Source organism: Pleurodeles waltl, chromosome 8, assembly GCF_031143425.1.
Source record: "Pleurodeles waltl isolate 20211129_DDA chromosome 8, aPleWal1.hap1.20221129, whole genome shotgun sequence".
Taxonomy (NCBI): Eukaryota; Metazoa; Chordata; class Amphibia; order Caudata; family Salamandridae; genus Pleurodeles; species Pleurodeles waltl.
Genome location: NC_090447.1, coordinates 1,259,341,024 through 1,259,357,974, shown reverse-complemented (window position 1 = coordinate 1,259,357,974; position 16,951 = coordinate 1,259,341,024). Strand labels below are relative to the sequence as shown.

The 16,951-nt window shown below is 44.5% G+C and overlaps 1 protein-coding gene across 1 annotated transcript in view; it reads left to right on the top strand.

The window, feature by feature from the left end:
- Window positions 1-3,323: 3,323 nt before the first annotated feature.
- The window catches only part of LOC138248527 (cilia- and flagella-associated protein 337-like), a 513,680-nt gene continuing 500,052 nt past the window's right edge, over window positions 3,324-16,951 (top strand). Inside the window, exon 1 of the mRNA XM_069202182.1 lies at window positions 3,324-3,566. Coding sequence (XP_069058283.1) covers window positions 3,499-3,566 — 68 coding nt within the window. The 5' untranslated portion in view covers window positions 3,324-3,498. The remainder of the gene's footprint in view (window positions 3,567-16,951) is intronic.

Here is a 16,951-nt window from a genome sequence, read left to right as displayed (position 1 = left end):
CTTAGCTTGTTATCTGAAGGGAGTTCCAGTCCCAGTAATTAAAAACACTTTCCAGGTGCTTTCAAACGGCAGTTACGTCCTTCTTAACAGTGAACCCTGTTGTGGCATGCGTGCCGGAATAGTTTACGTAGTTGTCGTCACCAAGGCCGTTACGTGCTGCGGGAATGTGTTGTTTCCCCCCACTCAAATTAGGGAGGTAGCGGACATCTGGCCTCATATTGCTACTTTCAAGGTAAATTTCGACAAGTTGAGTCGACTAAAGGCTCTATTGTTTCAAAAGCATGTGGGTCTTACATCTGCTAGCGAGACCTACGCACTTCAGGTGGCAAGGTCATCGGCGGAAATACAGTCCCTATTGAATACTAACTTTCCGAGTCACTTTGGTGAACTCGTGGGATGTATATTTAATGCGTCCAGCACTGCTGGAATTGCACATTTTTTCAAAGCCATTGGTGTTGGTTTTGCTCACACCTTCTCTTCTATATTCGGTTTAATACCTTCGGCTATTCACTCTATTTTCGGAAGCATTTTTGGGGGTTTCCCAATTACTTTGGCTTTATTGGCTGGGGTTTTGCTGTTGCTGCTGTTCTTCCGCAATGGCTGTCCCGCCGCGACGAGATCCCATATTGGCGCTCCCGTCAGCGCAGCTGTGTCGTGAACGCATGATGCAGCATTTTGGAGCGACACTCCTGGGACAATTGGAGTGTGACTGGTCTCTAACATTCCGGCCGGTTTTGGATTGTGTGCAACTCGTGTTTCGGTGCCTTTGGTGCTCGTTTGAACATGCACTGGATCTCTGTCTCTCACTGCAGCGCCCCTCGGTGGTTGATACTGATCTGTTGATGTTCCCGATGAGGGCTCATTCCCAGACTTGTGCACTGCGGTTGCATTTGCTTCGTGAGGCAGTTTATGAGATTCCCTTCCTGGAGGAAGATGGTATTGTCTCATTCATAGGCCCTGCACGGGGTGCCGCCCTGGATGGTTTTGGGGCTTTGGAACACACCTGCTCCATGATACTTTTTGGCGTGGGTATTCCGATTTTAACATATATTGAGGTGGAGGAACTCCTGCTTTCTATTGCTTCTGTCTGACAATTGGATTTTTTTTTTATGAAATAAAAAATTTACATTATGTTGAAATTGGCTTTATCGTCACATGCTTCCCAAATTTATGACTTTGTTGTCCTCTGACCTTGTTGAAATATATTGTTTGATGTATTGTTTAAATCTGGGGCATACTTTTATATTATTGGAACCACTTGCTACCGACAAGGGGAGGGTGTAGTGTGGTCAGTTTTACGTATCCTTTGCGCATTAGCTTCAGGCTTTAGGCCTTTGTGCATTTTGCCCTGGATGTATTTTATTCCTTTGCTCGCAGCTTAGAGCCTCTGTGCACTTTGCTCTAAATGCTTTTATTCGGCTTCGTACTGTTATTTTTCAAATAGCCAGTTCTACTGTCTTGTTTTATTTTTTATATCACACTGTTTAGCCTACTTCAGCACTGGAGTCCTCCATTAAACATTCCTGTTCACTCTGTGCTTCAGTCAAGGATACAGTCTGGTACATTGCCGATAGACGTGGTAGGAGTTTAGTCTTTGGCATTCCTGCGTAGGGACATTTTGTGATCACGCTGACATGTTAGTTATAAAAACACTTCCTTGTCCCAATACACGCAAGAGGGAGATTTCGACCAGGGAACCACAACTAGACGCTGACTGCCTCGTTGCAGATGCTGAACCAGATCACAGGCCTTTGCTCAGGTATGAGGGCTGATGTCTCCCCAGGGATTCAGAAAGGCAAGTTAGAAGCTTAACATGCTGTGCTCGAAATAGAACTAGCTGAGGGAGAGTAGAAATTGTTAAACACCATGATAGCGTTGTTCTTATGTTTCACTCTCCTCGTGACTATTTCAATCCTACTGTGTTGTATGATTCTGGTTATTGCGGCTCACGCCTTAATATTTAAAATGCAGTCGTTTTATTAAAACATTATATAAAACTTACACTGCCTTTGTCATTTGTATATGAGATCATACTGTAAATGAGAGAGTTGGTTTGTATCTGAGTGACCACGACTTCCCTGAGAAGTTCCAAAGATGTCATGCGCTCGACTGCCCAATCATCTCTTCCCTTTTGGAGAAATGAGGCACTGCTAGTTAGCCGGAGCAAAACCGGGTTTAGGGTGACAGAGGTCCTTCCAAGTGGGTCCGACTCAGTCCCCCAAACTGTGAACGATCCTGCTGCCTAGAAATCCAGTAGTCTCATTTTAAGATAATGAGAGCCCACGCAACAGGGTAGCTTCCATTGCACCAGACTTCCCTGAGAGGTCTTATCTAGAGTCCATGTATAAGGCTGCCAGAAATCATCTTTGCTGTCTGTTTTGATGAGGTACTGCTTGTGAGCCTGGAGGGTTGAGCTGACAGTTGCTACTTGTTGTAAAAGTGACTCCGTCGCCTACAAACAAAAGTGCTGTCACCCCTAAACCAGCAGTCTCGCCAAGGAGCGAGAGTCCAAAAAGGACAGGACCACACAATGACCTGTGAGGCCAGACTATCTGGCCCTTTCTGATTGCCTGTATGCCAGTCCGTCCCTGGTTGATATTTAGTTTTACCAGCAATAATACCACTAATAAATAAAAGGCAGCAAAAATCACTGTGTCCATTAAAACATGGAATGCTGTACTGTTTTCCATACAAGTATTTGGGAAAGCATGCACCTACCGCGCATTTTTAATGTTTGACCGAAACGGAGCGCCATTCTCCTTTAAAAATATACTTTTGGCTATGGCCTGAACCTCAGTGCTTGATCAGTCCACCAAAATTTCTATGACTTGGTTTCTGGATGGGATTAAATTTGGCAAACTTCTGCGATCCACGGGTTGTTCGAGCAGCACCACAGTTATTTCATGGCACTCTGACACCTCCCTGGAGCTGAATCTTTTCACTACGAAGCGCAACATGTTTTGTTTGTCTTCGTACACAGTTGAATGGACCCCTTGACAGGTTGCAGAGGCCAGGTTCACTCCCCGGCGTTTGTCAGGAGTAACCCAGGCCAAGTCAAACTTCAAGGTGTAAAGCAGGCACGCTCAAACGGAACGTGGAAAAGAGCAGCACAAAGGGGCAAATGTTGACCTGCCAAGCAGGGGGCTGATCTGTTTGCCTATTAGTGTGAACGTCTCCCGTACGTGTCAGGCTGGGTGCTGCGCTCTTGTGTGCCTGTGAAGGTGCCTGCAGGTAATAAGATCTGGGAGCCAACAGAGAGGGAGGAAGAGCGAGGGGTGGAGGCTGTGGCTCAGCGAAGGGAATGAGTATCCAAGGGAGGAGACAGTGAAGCCGACTCCAGCACGACAGGAGCTTCTGGGTCGTCCACATTTCCTCCCACTTTATCGCCGTGGGGCGAGGATTAGAAATCCTGAATAATCCAAAACTGCTTTAACAGGAAGAGGGACAAGGGGAAGTGAAGGGACGAATTCTAATTTAATATCCTTTACAAATCTCATCATGCTGATGGGTAGGAAGCTGAGACCGAGCTCTGCCTCGGGCAAACTGGAAACCCACAACGGTGTCAGGTAAGCGCCCACAGGTGAATTACTTCAAGCCAGAGCTGACGTGTTTTGCGCACAAACAGGCGGCGTGCGCTCGCACTTTTGAACTCCCTCGCCACGCAAGTTGCCGGCTGAGGCAGGTGGCGCGTGGATGCTGTTTACTGTTGTCAGGGGACACAGACCGCTCGACCTGCTGAAGTGCACAGCGATGTCTCGAGGACGACAGGCACTGACAGCGAACCTTCCGTCGGCGCCACAGTTATTTTGTGCAAACGCAGGCTAGGGCGCACTATTGTGAAGGAACCTTAATTCCTCTCCTTTTCCACAGAAGTATTTACCTAGGAAGAAGCGATAATGTGTCCTTGCTTGTATTTTCACAACTTCTCTCCTCGTGCCTTTAGAACTTGCGCGTCTCCCCAGGGACTTTGCTGCCATGGGGAGGAATTTGTTGTCATAATAAAAAAATAGACGGTCAAGTGCTCACTGGGTAAATGCTACTACAAAGTGATAGTACTTTAAAAGGGGGCTAAGGATGGGCGATTGTAGAAAAGATGGCTTTATTTAGGCTGGTCTGATGGGATAGATTTTGAATGTAAAAAAAGAACCCGAGACCCTTTCGCTCTGGTTACTACTTCCTGCAGTTCCTACTGATGGCACACACACCTTCTACAGTCTCTGTCTTACCTTTCCAGCGACCTTACTACTTTGTGTTACTGGAAAATATAGGGGGTCATTACGACCCTGGTGGACGGCGGTATTTTGGGGAAAGGTATTGCCAACAGGCTGGAGGTACCTTTTCCCAAATTATGACAATATTTGGCATAGCCATGGCTCAAGCCAAACCGCCAATGTACCACTCCATCCTCCAGGTTGGTAACAGCCTCTGGGCTGGAGACTTCAGTCTCCAGCCAGGCGACTGTCACAATCCCACCCTCGGGATTATGACCCCGCCTACCACCATGGTTTTCATGGCAAATCTACGCCTGGAAAACCATGGCGGTAGGCACTATCAGTGTCAGGTAATTCCTTCCCTGGCACTGATAGGGGTCTCCCCCACCCCCCTCCCCAAAGTCCTCCCCCTCCCTCTCCCGACATCCACACATCCACACACGCACACATACATACTCATACACACTCGCATACCCACATCCACCTACGCAGGCACACATACATAACCACACCCTGCAACACACACTAACATACATTGTAGCACACACGCATTCACAACACACAACATATACGTACACTCACATTCATTCATTCATACACGCATTCCACGTGACTCACACCCGCATGCACGCATACAAAAACAGACACACACATCCCCCACATGCAACACCCCCACACACGCACACAACACCCCCCACCCCCCTCTCCTGTCGGAAAACCCAACTTACCTGCTTGCAGGGGGTCCTCCGGCAGGAGATGGGACGTGGCAGCAGCGTCCGTCAGGAAAACACCGCCAGGCTGTTTCATGGCTCATGATACGGTAGGCGGTGTTTTTCTGGCGTGGCGCTGCTGCCAGCAGCAGCGCCACCTTACCGCTGTCCACCGCCATGACCGTTGACGGAATACCTCCAGCCTTCTGGCGGCATTCCGTCTACGGTCATAATGCAATTGGTGGCTGGTAGCCATGGCGATGGTATGTTGGCGGCCGCTGCCGTGGAGGTAGGTGGCATTTACCGCCAATGTCATAAAGAGGCCCATAGTCTCTAACACTGAACACAATATTGTAGAAGAGTCAATTCCAGTAAAATATGAAAATCTAATACAAACATCTCTTTTTTTGCTGACTACATGTTACCTTATGATTAGGGCTCCCAGGTTTATGGTATTTATTTTTTTAACATTTCCGTCTGTATTTATCCATATTTATTTTTTGAACATCTTATAGGTATTTGTCCATGTTCATTTTGTGTTTTGAGAATAAATGGATTCGTGAAACAATATATTTCCTAATTTATTTAAGTGATAAATGTGCACTCATGCTTTCCTGCCTGTCATGTATTAGCACATTAATCAACCAAATGTAGCAAAACATTACACCCACTGGTAAATGAATGTATTATATTACAAATATATGTTAACATATGCCTGTATGTAGGGAAATCTCAACCTGTTTTATTTACATTTCCATGCTATCTGCTCAGTTGCTCTCCTGGATATCACAGAAGACAGCTTGGAGAGTTATCCATAAAAGCATAATTTTATTTATTTTTCCACTTTTTAAAATAAATACAGACTGGAAACATATTGTTTTCTGTCTGTATTTATCTGTAAAAATGGAAAACTGGGAGCCTTATTTATGATATGGGTTTTTAGGTCTGCGTTTTGAAACTGCTGTTGTGTAATATACCTATTACTTAAATATATATAGAGTGGGGATTGGATTGTCCTGTTCCATCCGAGGGCTTTCCTCAACAAGCCTCTCTTATCCATTGACCTAAGGCTTGATAAGTCATGTCTTGGCTCAGCCCAATGGGTATTCATTTTTCATTCACCTAATAGCACTCTCTCTCTCTGTTTCTGCCGACTCCCTCCTGTGTGTCTCTTTCAAATGTGGTATGCAAATGCTTGTTTCCATAGACTGCTTTCACCCATTTATTATCCTGTTGTCACTATCCAGGATCATCTCACCACACAATATTGTTTGTCCCATTTATTGTTAATATTGTTTAACAACTCTGAATTCAATTTATTTGATTATGTCCAGGTCCCTCTCCAGTTCCATTGCTTTGAACATTCACTTCTCTTTGTATAACTTAAAAACTTCTGCAGGTCCACCTTTATTAGATAAGTGCCTTTATTCAAGATGGGAATATAAAGATATAGGAAGCAGCAGGGAACAGCACCCACAACTTGCAACTCTCATTCTAACTGCCCAGGCCTACACATTCTACTCTATATTCCCTTTTTTTTTTTTTTTTAAAGAACAGATTTAGCACATCTCCCTTATTTTATCAAATTAGTTAGACTTGAATTATGCATGTGTGCAAGAAATTGGATTATTATTAGTTGAGAGGGGTGAGAGCCCCACTCAACTAATAAATACAATCCTTGTATGGATGAACCACAAAAGTGACTAAATAAACCTGTGCTTAAAACTGTGGTAGCGTGGCACAAAAGCAGCAAGACTTAACTTAGTGTAATATGTAAGCACTGTAACAGTAACACAGTGAAAACACAACGCAATAAAAAATCCAAAACCAATTTAGAAAAATAGAGCAAATTTTAGTACATAAAATGATACCCAGTCGACAAATATTTAATCTGTAGAACTGGAGATATTGACTTTTATGGTTGTAAGTAAGAATAGTGCAAAGAAGCAGAAAGAGCCAACTGGGTGGGTTGACCTGATTCGTTGTCTTCCTCTGTGTAACCTGGAAGTCCCTTCTCCTGCATCTAAGCCTCATCCCCTTTGAACCGGTCTCCATTGTCTCCAAGGCACAGATTGCTTCTTCTTGCCAGTTCGTCCATGAGACATGGCATCTTGGTTCCTAAATGCCCTTCCTAATTTTCCTTAGGTCTGCCTCTCCCTCCAGAGAGGAGGTGTCCTATATATTTTATCCTGTGCTTTGTGAAACAACTATTCTTTGTCTTAAGTGTCAACCCACTCCTTTGTAAGATGTCTAGTACTACTCTCACCCCCAGGTCATGTTTCTTCTTCATTCCTAACTACTATCAATAAATATTGTCCTGGAAGAATTGGGCCCCATTAACGTCACCCAACAAGCTTCCCTTGACTCTTTGGAATACAGACACAGTTGTTACCATGCCAAGTGGCATGCTTATGAACCTGTAAATGCCAACTAGGGTAAGAAAAGCTGTGGGATCCTTTGATGCTTCATATAAACAGATCTAGTGGTATGCAGGGGTTTAAACTAGGGTTGTAAAAACTTTGGTCCCTCTCAACAAAGTCATTAATTCTGCTATATTCAGGAGAGGAAGATTGTATATTTGTCTACAATAACAATTTTTTTAAAGCTCTCTTCTATCTATGCAAAGTCTAATTTTCCCTTCTGATTTATGGGTTACTGCTACTGCAGCTAACTACTCCATGCCCTCAGCTGGTTCTGTAATACCTTTTGTTCTGCAATTTATCCACCTCTGTCTTCATTTTACTTCTAATATTCACCAGGCTTTTTTGTTACTTTACTTTAGATGGTATAGCCCGCTTTTTAATTTAATTTCATGTGCATATCCATTAAGATAGCATAGAATGCCCATGGAAATTCCTCTACAAATTTAACTTCCTGGCAATATGTTGTATTTATCTGTATTTGTGATTCTGCATTGTGATTGAGTGTGATCCCCAATAACCTTGGATTTGGCCCACTGAGTAACTTGCCTCCCTTCATACTTTGATTTTAAGTCCCAAAACAAATCAAGCATACCAAGTTGAACTCTCTTTCAACATGTCTCCCTGAACCAGTCGTAGGTTACAACATTGGGTCCATGCTCCTGAATCGAATAGAATTTCTGTGTGTTCCTTACCTGTATTCACTAGATCTTTTGGTTTGTAGCCATTTCCCCCATCAATCTGAAGGACAACTGTTTCCTGAGACTCCAATATTTTGCTGATCTACATGAATGTCTATGCACTCTGCCAACATTTGGGCAGTGTTCCATCCTTTTGCAAACTTTGCATTGGGTCTTACCACAGGGTATACTTTCAACTATCCACATGCACTCTTTCACCACATCTATAGTATTCCCTTCAAATGTGTTGCTTCATTATTAGTTAATGGGGGCATCTTACTTTTCCCACCACTTTTACTGATTGTTTTCTTTGCTGGTATGTTCCTTTTCATTCCCCCAATTCTCTTTTCCAATTAGTGCAAGTTAAAGAGTGATCAATATCTTTGCTACTACCAAGTTATTCAAAGGAAGATTGTCTTTTGATCATAGTTCTTCTCTAACCTAGTCACTCCTGCACAGTAATATGAATTGGTCTTTTATTCTTTTTGCAATTTTGCTTTATTTTCTTTTCTTATTAGACTCTTATGGGAATTAAAAATGGGAAATGCTACTTTTAGCACAGCTCTCTTTTGGTCCCTTTTGACAGATCAGCACGAAACCTGCCTTGATGAACCGGAAGTAAATGGACCTTTTATTGGAATATTTAGTGGATATTCGTTAAGCAGCCTCAAAGTTATTTAGAAAACAAAAAATTGACTTTCAGTGGAAATTCTAACAGGCTCGAGAGTGTGAAATATTCATATAATACACATTGGCAGTCAACACTGCGTAGTTAGAGTTAGGACCAGCTTTCTATAGGAAGTTGATTTTTTCGGTTGCTTATAACTTTGGCACCATTTGACAAATCTTCACAAACCTTTCCAAAAAATAAGGTCATCCACCTCAACCCCATCCTGGAAAGTTTCAGGGCGATCTGTCAATTGGGGGCGAGAAGAAGGGAAGGTCCTAAAAAGCTATTTCCCCATACAATTTTCATGAAAAAAACTAGACAATCACACACAGAAAAACTGCTGAAAAGATTTACACCAATTTTGGCAGAAGGCTAGAACGTTACACAGAAAGTGGGCTTTTGTCATTTGGTGTAAATCTGTTCAGTAGTTGTTGAGAAATTAAGGTTAAAAAAGTTGAGGCATATTGAAAATTGATCTCTCTGGACCCCGGCAGGATCAAGAATTTAAATAATGAAGCGATTGGTCTAGCGAGCTTTGCCCTTCTGTCATTTTGCTCCCATGGGACCTAGATGGGTCCTCCATGAGCAAGCTCTCTGACTCTTGGGTCGCAACAGCAGAAGAAATGTTGCGGCCCCAATTAAAGGGCACGGGGACTCGGTCCTGTGTTCTGAAAATGTTTTACAAATATCATATAAGGGGACAGGGCAGGGATACCTTGACCCCGTAGCCCTTGTGTGGGGGCCCCAGAGGAACCCCCAGGCCCAAATTATAAAACAAATATATTTTGGGGGTTGCCACAATCATAAGGAGTGCATGGCAGGGGCTGAATTTATAGTTAGCTTAGTAACCTATAACTGGTTAACTTCAGTGTTTTAGGTTTAAAACATGACGTTATGACTGACATTTCCATTAACAATAACGTCTCTTTAACCTTTGGTTTCTTCAGTGAATGTCCAGGTTTTTTAATCATATTTACCCAAACCCCTAACTGTGAACAATGTCCTAAAACATCCACCACTTTTCTTGTTATTGATCATTTTGGTGCTCATGTTTGTTGTATCAATGGTTTTTACATCTTTTAGTTTTATATAATCATTTTCCATGTGATGTCAATGGTTCTTACATCCTTTAGTTTCACCTAATCATTTTCCAATTCTTGTTCGGCACTCTCCATATCAGTTTCATAGTTTTTTTCTATTGAGTATTATTAGACTCACTTCAGGATGTGTCGTAGTATAAGGATATTGGTTGTCATGATCATTCTCGGAACTCAGAATATCAGTTTCATAGTTTTTTCTATTGAGTATTATGTGGCTCATCTCAGGAAGTGTTGCAGTTAGGGATATTGGTAGTCATGATGATTCTCCTCCCAAATAATGTGTTCCCCATGTGTTTCATTAGTTTTTATGAAATCAGACATTTTGATAAGGGGTTTCCAATCACATTTCAGAGTTCAGCACTGTAAGAAGTTGGATGGTTCATTGTCTGGGGTATGAGCCTGGTCAAGTAGCAATCACAATCCTTGTCAGGGTCGTGTATAACTAAGCCCTAAACTAATCTGTACTCAACCATCTGGTAGTTTGGCACAGAGCAGTCAGGATTAACTTGGAGGCAATGTGTAAAGTATTTGTGCAACACGTCAAATATTAATACATTGAAAACATGACACAAAAAAGGATCCCACACCAAGTTAGAAAAATAGAACTTTCTTTAATAAATAAAACAAAACCAAGACAACAAGAATCCAATCACACGAAGCGGACTAGTGACAGGAGCACACAGCACCAACTGTGCATATCTTGTTGCGCTTGGCAGGGACAAAGTCACAAGTTCAGGCTGACTGTGATGGAGTAAGGGCTGGCTAGAGGGATCCAGTTAGACCCGCTGAACAAAGTCTCTTAAACCCTGGTTTGCGGAGCGCTGCGAGGATTCACACTGAAGATGCATTGTGTAGCCAAAGCGATATGTCGGTTCCGAAGTCCTATGTCATCATCGAGGATCCTGTCGATGAGGGTTTGCAATGTGAAGTGTGACATTGTGGATAAGTTGCACAGTCAAGGTAATGTGACAGTTCTGAGGAGCTGTGAGACTGTGATGTGGAGTCTGACATTGTTGTTGAGGCTGCCATTGACGAGTGATACAAGAATTCTTCATGTAATGGCAGTTCTGAAGAGGCTGCAGACTGTGGTGGCAATATGGATCTTTGTGATCGGTCCAATCCATACAGCAGCAGCTATGTGTCAGTTCTGCTCAGGGTTGCCCTGCATAGCAGATGAGATGGGTCAGTTTTGCTGGATCAGCAGAGGCTGTCAGAGCATCCTAAGTCCACTTCCAAGGCTTCACGACCGGGGTTGCACCACTTGGCAAGGTAGACTCACAGATGGCAGAGTCCAGGTGCATGTGCAGGGTTGTTGAAAGACTGTTATGCCCCTGAGGTTTTAGATCAGGAGGCCAGCCAACTAGCCCTTGGAGTCACTATGGGGTTCTGGGTTCAAGAGATGCAGGCTCAGTCCTTCTCACCCAGGCATGATGGCAGCAGGTATCAGGTCAACACAGGAGTGCAGAAGTACTTCAGAGCAGCAGTCCAGCAGAGTGGCAGTCTTTTCAGAAGCACAGCAGTCCTTTTTCTTGGCAAAGCATCCACAGAAGTGTACTGAAGATTTGGTGTCTGGGCCCCAGCGTTTCTAACCAGTTATGTCTCTGAAGTGGGTAGAAGCTTATAGCGGCACGCCTTTAAAATGCACAGGTGCCCTGCCTTCCTAGTTTTAGAATAACTAAGCAGCATCAGCAATGGTGACAGCAGCAACAGGTGGAGCTGCGCAGAGGCGAGCGAGCAGACGCTGACTAAGAGGTCAGAGGATTCACCCTCTCCCTGTGCAGTGGTCATCATGAAGAAAGGGAGGGAGGTGGGAGGGTCCGGTGAGCTGGTAGGCTGGAGGGCGGGAAAGCGCTTCGTAGGTAGGGGGCAGGGCCACAGGGGCAGCAGCGGCAGAGAGCTAAGCGCACCAAAGGGAAAGTTGAAAAAAGTTTAAAAAAGGCGCAAAAGTGAAAAAGGAGAGAAAAGGAAAAGGACAAAGAGACACCCAAAACAGACACAGATGGCCACTAGGCCACCAGGGATGAGGTGCAGGCGGGGGCCTGCAGGTGTAGGTGGGCCTTGAACTGAGAGCCAGGTAGGCTCTCAGTTCGTCTAGTAGCAGCAGCGGTGACAGCAGCAACAGGTGGTGCTGCGCAGAAGGGGGCGAGCAGACGCTGACCAGGAGGTCAGAAGAGTCACCAGGCGTCTCTTATTCAGCTTGCCACACTCGTCGTGTACCTGGGGAAGCTGGTTCTGGTGGTGGTAGGGTCCTTGGCGAGGGAGAGGATGAGTTGAGTATTGTCTGTGTATGATAGGATGTTGAGACCATGGGATCAGACAATGTTGAACAAGGGAGTCATGTAGGTTTTGAAGAGGGTGGAGCTGAGGGATGAACCCTGATGGACACCACTGATTATTTCTTTGGATTCAGAGGTGAAGGGAGGAAGGCAGACTTTCTGTGTTCTGGTGAGAAATGAGATGATCCATCCAAGACCAGCCCCCTGAATGACTATGTTGTGTAGCCAGCTATCAACATGTGGTGGGATACAGAGTCAAATGCCACTGAGAGGTCAAGGGGGATCAGGGCTGCCACCTCTCTTTGATTCAGGAGGGCTCACATGCGGTTGGTCTGCTGCGATCAGGGCAGTCTTGGTGCTGTGATTGCTTCAGAATCCGGCCTGAAAGAGATGGTTTTGATTCGTCACTACCAGAACAGGTCACACAACTAGGCACATATCCTGCCTTCTACATACATAGCACCCTGCCCTTAGGACTAGCTAGGGCCTACCTTATGGGTGACTTATTTGTAGTAAAAGTGGAGTTCTGGGCCTGGCAAGTAAATTTAGATGGCAGGTCCCTGTGGCAGTGAACTGCGCATGCAGACCATGCCCTAGCAGGCCTGAGACAGGTTTGAAAGGTTACTTCTGTGGGTGGCGCAAGCAGTGCTGCAAGCCCACTAGTAGCATTTAGTTTACAGGCGCTGGGTAAAGGAATACCACTGTACAAGGGGCTTACAGGTAAATTAAATGTGCCAATTAGGTGTAAGCCAATCATACCAACTTCATTAGGGAGCGCACCTGCACTTTAGCACTGATCAGCAGTGAAAAAGTGCTCAGAGTCCTAGAGCCAACAGCAAGAGGTCAGAAAAAATAGGAGGAAGGATTCAAAACGTTTGGGGATGACCCTGCAAAAAGGGCCATGTTCAACATATGGATGGATGAATGGGTGAATGAGTGAATGAATACATGGGTGACTGGCCAAATTAGTGAACGGATGGACAGCTTAATGATTGGGTGAGCACAAGGATCAATGAAGGGGCCAAAGCAGTATGTGGTAGTCAAGAGCAGAGAATGGAGAAGGGTGCTGTGGTGTGGACAGGAGTGATGTGTTTGTTGTACTGGGAGAGTAAGGGGTAATGAAAACCATAGGCAGCTGCTATGATGTAGCTTCCCACCCATTCATGCATGCTTTCAGAATTCACAGTTCTGTGCAAATTGCTAAAGTGCCTAAAAAAGGGCGTACATTGTAGTTTTCTGTGTGTTTGAAATGCATGTAAAGTTCACAGAATACTTGTGTTACTGCAAAAGACTGTTAGTGAAGGAATGCAAGGGGAGGCTTTTTCTGACTCCACTATAAGCAGATTGTGGGCACACTTGGGATACTGAGAATGTGCCATGTGGGAAAGTAATGAGCTCCAATGAGCTTTGGGTGGCCCAACATGGATGGATCATTGAGTATCCCTGGTTGGCCCAACATGGATGGATCATTGAGTATCCCTGCTTGGCCCCTCTTTTCTTCCTCAAAGCCAGCTCTTACTTACTTTTACCTTTAACCCAATGTTATATTGCTTTGTAAAAAGCATCAAACTAAGATGAGCTGAGAACAGGAGGGAAACAATAAGGCTAAGTGACTCTCTCAGGCAGCTTCCCTGTGTCTCTAGTCAGAAATTCAAGGGGATTTGACAAATGCCGCCAAACTTCAAATGTCATTGAGGTTAATTGTTCAGCAGATGGCCTCCGATCTGGTGGTGAGGGGTTGAGTAAGCTTCAGTCATTTGTCAGTATAGCAGGACTCCATGGAGTGGCAGAGGGCTTTCATGCTCGACAAAGTCAGCAGGAGCAGCAGCAAGACAGCAAATCTTCAGCAGGGCTTTAGTCTTCATGCTGCATTAGAAAGTGGGCTGCTCACTGCCTCCACACTAAGGATTCACTACAGGAGCAGGGGACGATGCATGTCGAACTGCAAGAGATGATCAGAGAGTAACATTTATCACAAAAACACAGTTTTCAAAATTGTACTGATAATAGTGATTTTGGTGTACGCCTGGTTCACACTCTGTTGCTGCAGGATTGATTAATATGTCCAACTCCCAATGCAAAGAAATTCTTGTACAAAGTCTACAAGTCAAACATAAGTTACACTGTTTGTAAGGTATCTAATGTTTTCCTTTGTTTAATTTTGTGGACTGCAATAGAAATTCATAACAGTCAGCTGAGGATCATGGAATTAGGAACCACAGTCCTGAAGGATTTCAATAGAGATGTGATACCATTCTTGCATCTTTTGTTTTTTGATAAACAAGCTTTATTTATTGTATTGAAAACAATAGCATCTGTGCAGACAATCGCCTGGAACAACACAGCATTAAATTCAAGTAAGTATAGTACAGATTCCATTCATTGACATCACTCAAAAAATTCCAAGTAGTACATTCTTTCAAGCAATGGGCGACGGAAGATTCAAGAAACCTGACCCAACCATTTCCCTCAAACCCACTCATGCTTTCGAGGGCACCCCTGGGCTTGGTAAACCGGTTGTTCCTGTCTCGCACACCAGCCCACCAGAAGCGAATCCTCCACTATGGTGGAGGTGCGTTGTGCCCCGCCAGCAGAAGCAAACCTTTTACAATAAAACAATAATAAGCTATGTTTATTATCGTTTTATTGTAAAATAGGCGGGGCCATGACAGGGACAGAGGGGGAGTGCACAGAACTCTCCTCAGTGCACATGTATGTTTGGCCGGTCGTCTCGGGCTGGCTAAACACACATGCGCACTGGGCTCTTTCCAAACCGCCACTGTGTTGACCTGTTGGAAACAGCAGGCAGAAGCTCCCACTCTGCCTCGGAGTGCCAAGCCAAGGCTCTCCGGCCAATCCTAATGCTGCTTTCATACTTCCGTTAAGATTGGCCACAGGGCAGCCTGGAAGCCTGTGCCTGCTGTGAGGACCGAGGAGCGGTGCGACAGAGACGGCGAAAAAGGTAAGTTAAAAAAAATATAGATAATATTTTGTTCGTTTGTCCTTTCCCCACGACATGCCATTCCGCGCCTTTTCCCCCATGCGAGGTGTGACTGCACTCCACTCCCTGGCGCCACTTTGAGAGGGTGGGGGGAACGGGTGATTTCCAGTTACTTACAATGTCTCTTTTAACCACTACTATGGCTGTACCCCAGAAGGTACGGTCCACTCGGGTGTTCCCCACTCCTTCCATCACACCTGAAAGGATTACGAGGGGGAACAGCAGGACCTCCTGCCCTAGGATCTTGGTTCATTTGTTATAGCTGGCCCATGAGAGGAGCAGGCTTCACAATAGTGAAAAACAAGTTTGGGTGTTTTTCACTACCAGGACATGTAAAACTTACAAGTACATGTCCTGTCTTTTACTTACATAGCACCCTGCCCTATGGGTTACCTAGGGTCTACCTTAGGGGTGACCTTTATGTAATAAAAGGGGAATGTAAGACTTGACAAGTAGTTTTAAACACTAAGTCGAAGTGGCAGTTAAACTGCACACACAGGCCTTACAATGGCAGGCCTGAGACATGATTAAAGGGCTACTTATGTGGGGGGCACAATCAGTGCTGCAGGCCCACTAGCAGCATTTAATTTACAGGTCCTGGGCACATATAGTGCACTTTACTAGGGAATTATAAGTAAATTAAGTACGCCAATTGGGTACGAGCCAAGGTTACCAGGTTTTGGGGGAAGAGCACAAGCACTTTAGCACTGGTTCACAGTGGTAAAGTGTGCAGAGTCCTAAAACCAGCAAAAACAAGATCAGAAAAATGGAAGGAGGCAAGCACAAAGTTGGGGGAAGACCACCCTAAGGCTGTCAGGTCTAACAGCCATTGTGTAAAAACAATTCTAGAGACATGAATAGTTAGTTGATAAGTAAATTCCCTTTCCTTTAGTCATAGATAACAGGAGTCAAGTCTTTGAAATGTGAACACACCTTGGGCCCAATTCACATGGCTCATACTGTGAGTAGTAGATTTGATTTAATCTTGTAGTACTTCAGGCTGAGCTCTAAACCAATAACAATCCTGACTCACTCCTGTAATTCAGAAATGAGCCAGGGGTATTACATGAGTAAGTCACAGCAAATTCTTGTTAAATTGGACCCTTGTTCTTGTGTGGTAACTAAAAGTAATATAAATTAATAGAATGGTGGTCGCTGCAAGAGACCAGAAGCCAGAACCGTTTGGAGTCGTGGACTGTAGCTGCCTCAAGTAGATTACTCCAGAGCCCCTCTTCATACTCGAGTTTGCTTTTGTTGCATGTAGACACATAGTGACGTCTAGCATTAATAATACCTGATCTATCCTTTGTCCTTAACACATTGACCAAAGTATTTTTAGCCTCCCTACACCTCTTATTGAACCATTTAGAGTGAGGTTGGGTACAGGAGTTAGTCAAGGGCCTGGGGCATTTAGTAAACAACTCTTTCAAGGTAGCAAAGAGGTTCAAGTGGAGAGGCAGTACTTCGGTTGGAGCGAGAGTAAGGTTATCGTCAAATAACTGATGGGAAGAAGTTAAGACACACAGTTTTTCTTGAAGCTTTTTTGATTGCACAAAGGAGTCCCATCTGACCGTACACCTATTACTAGACAGCTCCATAGCAGTAGAGGAGACAGGAGGGAGTACAACTCCTGCTAAGAGAGGTCTCTTATACGTAATCTGGAGAGGTGCATGATCGCTAGTATGTGGGTTGCCCACTTCCACATCTAGTATATAGTGCCAAGCTCTTAAATCGAAAAAAATATAATCCAGTTTATTACTGTATGAGCCCCTAAAGAAAGTTGGTCTGGCAGGAGTGTCAGCTGGGAAGCGGCCATTACCAAAACGGAGGCTGTGGGATATCATAAGGTCTATTAGCTGTGTAGCCCTGGCACATGGTTTATG